General features: G+C 38.4%; 1 protein-coding gene across 1 annotated transcript; it reads left to right on the top strand.

The window, feature by feature from the left end:
* Positions 1-210: 210 nt before the first annotated feature.
* Positions 211-2,276, top strand: LOC138338386 (uncharacterized). The gene is made up of 2 exons (XM_069289343.1): positions 211-423; positions 1,173-2,276. Exons 1-2 carry the CDS (start codon positions 211-213, stop codon positions 2,274-2,276), a joined length of 1,317 nt encoding a protein of 438 aa, XP_069145444.1.
* The last annotated feature ends 2,286 nt before the right edge of the window (positions 2,277-4,562 follow it).

Genomic DNA, 4,562 nt, shown 5'->3' on the forward strand with positions numbered 1-4,562 from the left:
GAAAATGAAGTTAACAAACTTATTAAGGCAGGCTTTATTCGTGAGGTCAAATATCCTACATGGATTTCAAGTATTGTTCCTGTGAGGAAGAAGAATGACCAAATTCGAGTTTGCGTTGACTTTAGAGATCTCAATAATGCATGCCCTAAAGATGAGTTCCCTCTTCCCATTCCATAGTTGATGATTAATGTCACCACTGGTTATGATGCAATGTCGTTCATGGATGGTTCTTCTGGATATAATCAAATCTGCATGTCACCAAAGGATGAAGAACTCACTACATTTCGCACGCCAAAAGGTACTTATTGCTACAAAGTGATGCCATTTGGTTTAAAGAATGTTGGCGCCACATATCAAAGGGCTATGCAAAATATCTTTGACGACTTGCTCCATAAAAATGTTGAATGTTATGTTGATGATTTGGTAGTAAAGTCGAGGAAGAGGGGTGATCATTTGAAACAGTTAAGGATGGTGTTTGAGTTACTCCAAAGATATCAACTAAGGATGAATCCAATGAAATATGCCTTCGGAGTTACTTCCGGCAAGTTCCTTGGGTTTATTGTGATACATTGAGGAATCGAAATTGATCAAGCCAAAGTCGATGCAATATCAAAGATGTCTGAACCTCGAGATATTCATGAGTTAAAAAGTCTCCAAGGAAAGTTATCCTACTTGAGAAGGTTCATCTCAAATCTAGCGGGGAGATGTCAACCATTCAGTCATCTCATGAAGAAAGGTGCTCCTTTTAATTGGGACCAAACATGTAGCGAAGCCTTTACAAGTATCAAATCGTATCTAGCGAAACCTCCGGTTTTGGCAACCCCTATACCTGGAAAACCATTGATACTCTACATTGCAGTACAAGAAAGGTCTGTAGGAGCCTGTTAGCTCAAGAGAATAGTGAAGGCAAAGAAAATGCTCTTTATTACTTAAGTAGAACGATGACGCCAAATGAGCTAAATTATTCACCAATTGAAAAGTTATGCTTGGCACTGGTCTTCTCAATTCAAAAGATGAAGCATTATTTTCAAGATCATGTTGTCCGCCTTATTTCTAGAGCAAATCCCATCAAGTTTGTTTTGTCAAAACCTGTCCTTAGTGACCGACTAGAAAGATGGTACCTCCAATTCCAACAATTTGAGATTGTGTAAATCCCTCAAAAATCCGTGAAGGGACAAGCACTAGCGGATTTCTTAGCAGACTATCCTATACCAAATGATTGGGAGTTAACTGATGAGTTTCCTGGTGAAGATGGGATGCTAATTGAAGTTCAGCCTCCTTGGAAAATGTACTTTGACGGGGCTGCACATCGCGGCGGAGCTGGTGCTGGCGTGGTGTTCATCACTTCACAAGAAGAGATTCTACCATTCTCTTTTACTCTAAAACAATGTTGCTCCAATAATGTCGCTGAATATCAACCACGGATACTTGGACTTGAAATGGCCGTAAACATGAAACAATTACATTTACAGGTCTTTGGTGACTCTCAATTGGTGGTTAATCAACTCTTAGTAAGTTATGAGGTAAAAAAGCCTGAATTGCGACCTTATCATGATTATACTCAAAAGTTAATAAGATGGCTTGGGGATGTAACCCTTCAACATGTGCATCGAACAGAGAATAAGAAAGTTGATGCATTGGCTACTCTAGCTTCAAAGCTTACCCTTCCTGATCAAACACAAGTAATTATCTGTCAAAAATGGATAATACCACCGTCAAATGAGGAAGAATATATTGAAAATAAGCTTGATCATATCGTTGCCACTGTTGAAGCTGCGAAGGAAGATTGGAGACAACCCATCATTGTCTACCTATGTTATGGGATACTTCCACAATATCCAAGAAGAAGGACTGACATACGTCGTCGTGTACCTCGTTTCCTTTACTACAAGGATACATTATATAGAAGATCATTTGAGGGTATGTTATTACGATGTTTGGGAAGAGGAAGAAGCGATTCAAGCTCTGCAAGAAGCACACTCAGGAGTATGTGGATCACATCAATCTGGACCAAAACTTCATTTTCACATAAAGATTACTGGCCAACCATGGTGAAAGACTGCTTATATTATGCCAAGAAATGTGATGATTGTCAATTTCATGCGAATTTCATTCATCAGCCACCCGAAGTATTGCACCCAACCATCGCATCTTGGCCAATTGACGCTTGGGGACTGGATATTGTAGGACCATTACCAAAGTCTTCTGGTGGACACTTGTACATCTTGGCTGCAACTAATTACTATTCAAAATGGGCTCAAGTCTTAAAGAGGTGAAGAAAGAGAATGTTGCACATTTTATCCGAGTAAATATTATCTATCACTTTGGCATCCCTCGCTATATAATAACAAACAATGGCAAACCATTTGATAACAAGTTAATGAACAAGATTTGTGATCTTTTTGACTTTAAGCAGCATAAATCTTCTATATACCATGCTGCCGCTAATGGTCTTGCTGAAGCATTCAATAAGATTCTATGCAACCTGCTCAAGAAAGTTGTCTCCAAATCCAAACGAGATTGGCATGAAAGAATGGAAGAAGCTTTGTGGGCATATAGGACAACATATCACACACTAACATAAGCAACACCATATTCACTTGCTTTTGGAGTTGAAGCAGTCCTACCACTCGAGCGTCAAATACCCTCCTTAAGGCTTGCTATTCAAGAAGGGCTCACAGAGGAAGAAAATGCTCAATTGCATCTTGCTGAGTTAGAAGCACTTGATGAAAAGAGGTTACAAGCCCAACAAAACCTTGAATGTTATCAAGCTTGTCTATCTCGTGCTTTATTAAGAAGGTTCGCTTGAGGTGCTTTCAAGTTGGAGATCAAGTTCGTGCGGTAAGAAGACCCATCATTACTTCGCACAAGTCTGGGGGTAAATTTACCTCAAAGTGGGATGAACCATATGTTGTACAAGAAACATATTCAAATAGTGCTTACAAGCTTGTTGATGTTGATGACTTAAGGATCGGTCCTTTTAATGCCAAATTCCTAAAGAGATACTATCATTTAAGCAAGATGATGCTCCTTAAGGTACGAGCCTAAACTGCATGTCTCTCCTGGCCCGCAAGAGTATAAATTGTGTACGGTACAACAAAAAAGAAAGAATAATCACTCAAATCCCCAGAACTACGTTGTGACTTGATCCTCTTTATTGAGGTATGTAGGCGCTTAGAACCATATTCTAAGTTCAGCTGCATGAGTGTCAAAAAATGTTCACACTTGATCTATTGTATGAAAGTCAAAGTGATATATAATTTATTTTTATCTTTTGTCTCATCAAACTTAAGAATTGCACGAAGTATTGATGGGTTTATGGAAGGGGCAAACCCTTATAAAATATGAATCTCTTATTAGTACGGTGGAAGTCTTTAAATTAGATCAAGTATGCAATTGGAGTCTTTATATTCTTTGAGTTTATTATTTGAAGTATCCAAATTCTCTAAGTATACAGGTTGAAGTATTCAAATACTCTAAGTATGAAGGTAAGACTTCAAGTATATAAGTAGAAGTCTCCAAATGCGTATGTAATTGAATTCCATGCCTAAAGGTGCGTGAGGGGTTTGTCCCTTTGCACCTTAAGCTAGCTTTGTTGCGGATTATCCCTCAATAGATCTTTGAATTTCTATGTTTTAAGGTGGACAAACTTGTCCTTTTGCACCTTAATCTAGGCCTTTTCACGGATGTATACTTAAAAGAATCTTTTTAAATTTTCATGTCTTAAGGTGGACAATATTTGTCCCTTTGCACCTTAAGTTGACTTTTTCACTGGTGTATGTTTAAAAGGATCTTTAAATTTTCATGCCTTAAGGTGGACGATATTTGTCCCTTTGCACCTTAATCTAGCTTTGTTGCAAATTTATCCTTCAACGAATCTTTAAATTTCTTTGCCTTAAAGGTGTACAAACTTGTCCCTTTGCACCTTAAGCTAGAGTTCCGACGGATTTATCTTTAAAAGGATCTTTAAATTTCCATGCATTAAGGTGGACAATATTTGTCCCTTTGCACCTTAAGCTAGAGTTCCGACGGATTTATCTTTAAAAGGATCTTTAAATTTCCATGCCTTAAGGTGGACAACATTTGTCCCTTTGCACCTTAAACTGGTCTTTTCACGGGTTTATCCTGTCTCAAGTTGGTTAAGCATTCAGGACCTTATAACACCTTGAGTTTATTTTCAAGGCGGTAGCGTTACACGGTATCATATTAAAGCTTCAAGTTAGTCAAGCATTCGGGACCTTGTAACACCTTGAGTTTATTTTCAAGGCGGGAGTGTTACACGGTATTCTATTAAAGCTTCAAGATGGTAAAGCATTCAGGACCTTGTAACACCTTGAGTTTATCTTCAAGGCGGGTGCATTACACGGTATCCTATTAAAGCTTCAAGTTGGTTAAACATTTGGAACCTTGTAACACCTTGAGATTATTTTCAAGTGGGGAGCGTTACACGGTATCCTATTAAAGCTTCAAGTTGGTCAAGCATTCGGGACCTTGTAACACCTTGAGTTTATTTTCAAGGCAGGAGTGTTACACGGTATTCTAGTAAAGCTTCATGGTCAAAC

This window comes from Solanum lycopersicum, chromosome 9, assembly GCF_036512215.1.
Source record: "Solanum lycopersicum chromosome 9, SLM_r2.1".
NCBI classification, from domain to species: Eukaryota; Viridiplantae; Streptophyta; class Magnoliopsida; order Solanales; family Solanaceae; genus Solanum; species Solanum lycopersicum.

Coding starts and splice junctions, on each gene's coding strand:
- LOC138338386 (XM_069289343.1), top strand. CDS start 211: ATGTCGTTCATGGATGGTTCTTCTGGATATAATCAAATCTGCATGTCA. Junction 424..1,172: donor AATGTTATGTTGATGATTTG/GTAGTAAAGTCG, acceptor AAATCCGTGAAG/GGACAAGCACTAGCGGATTT.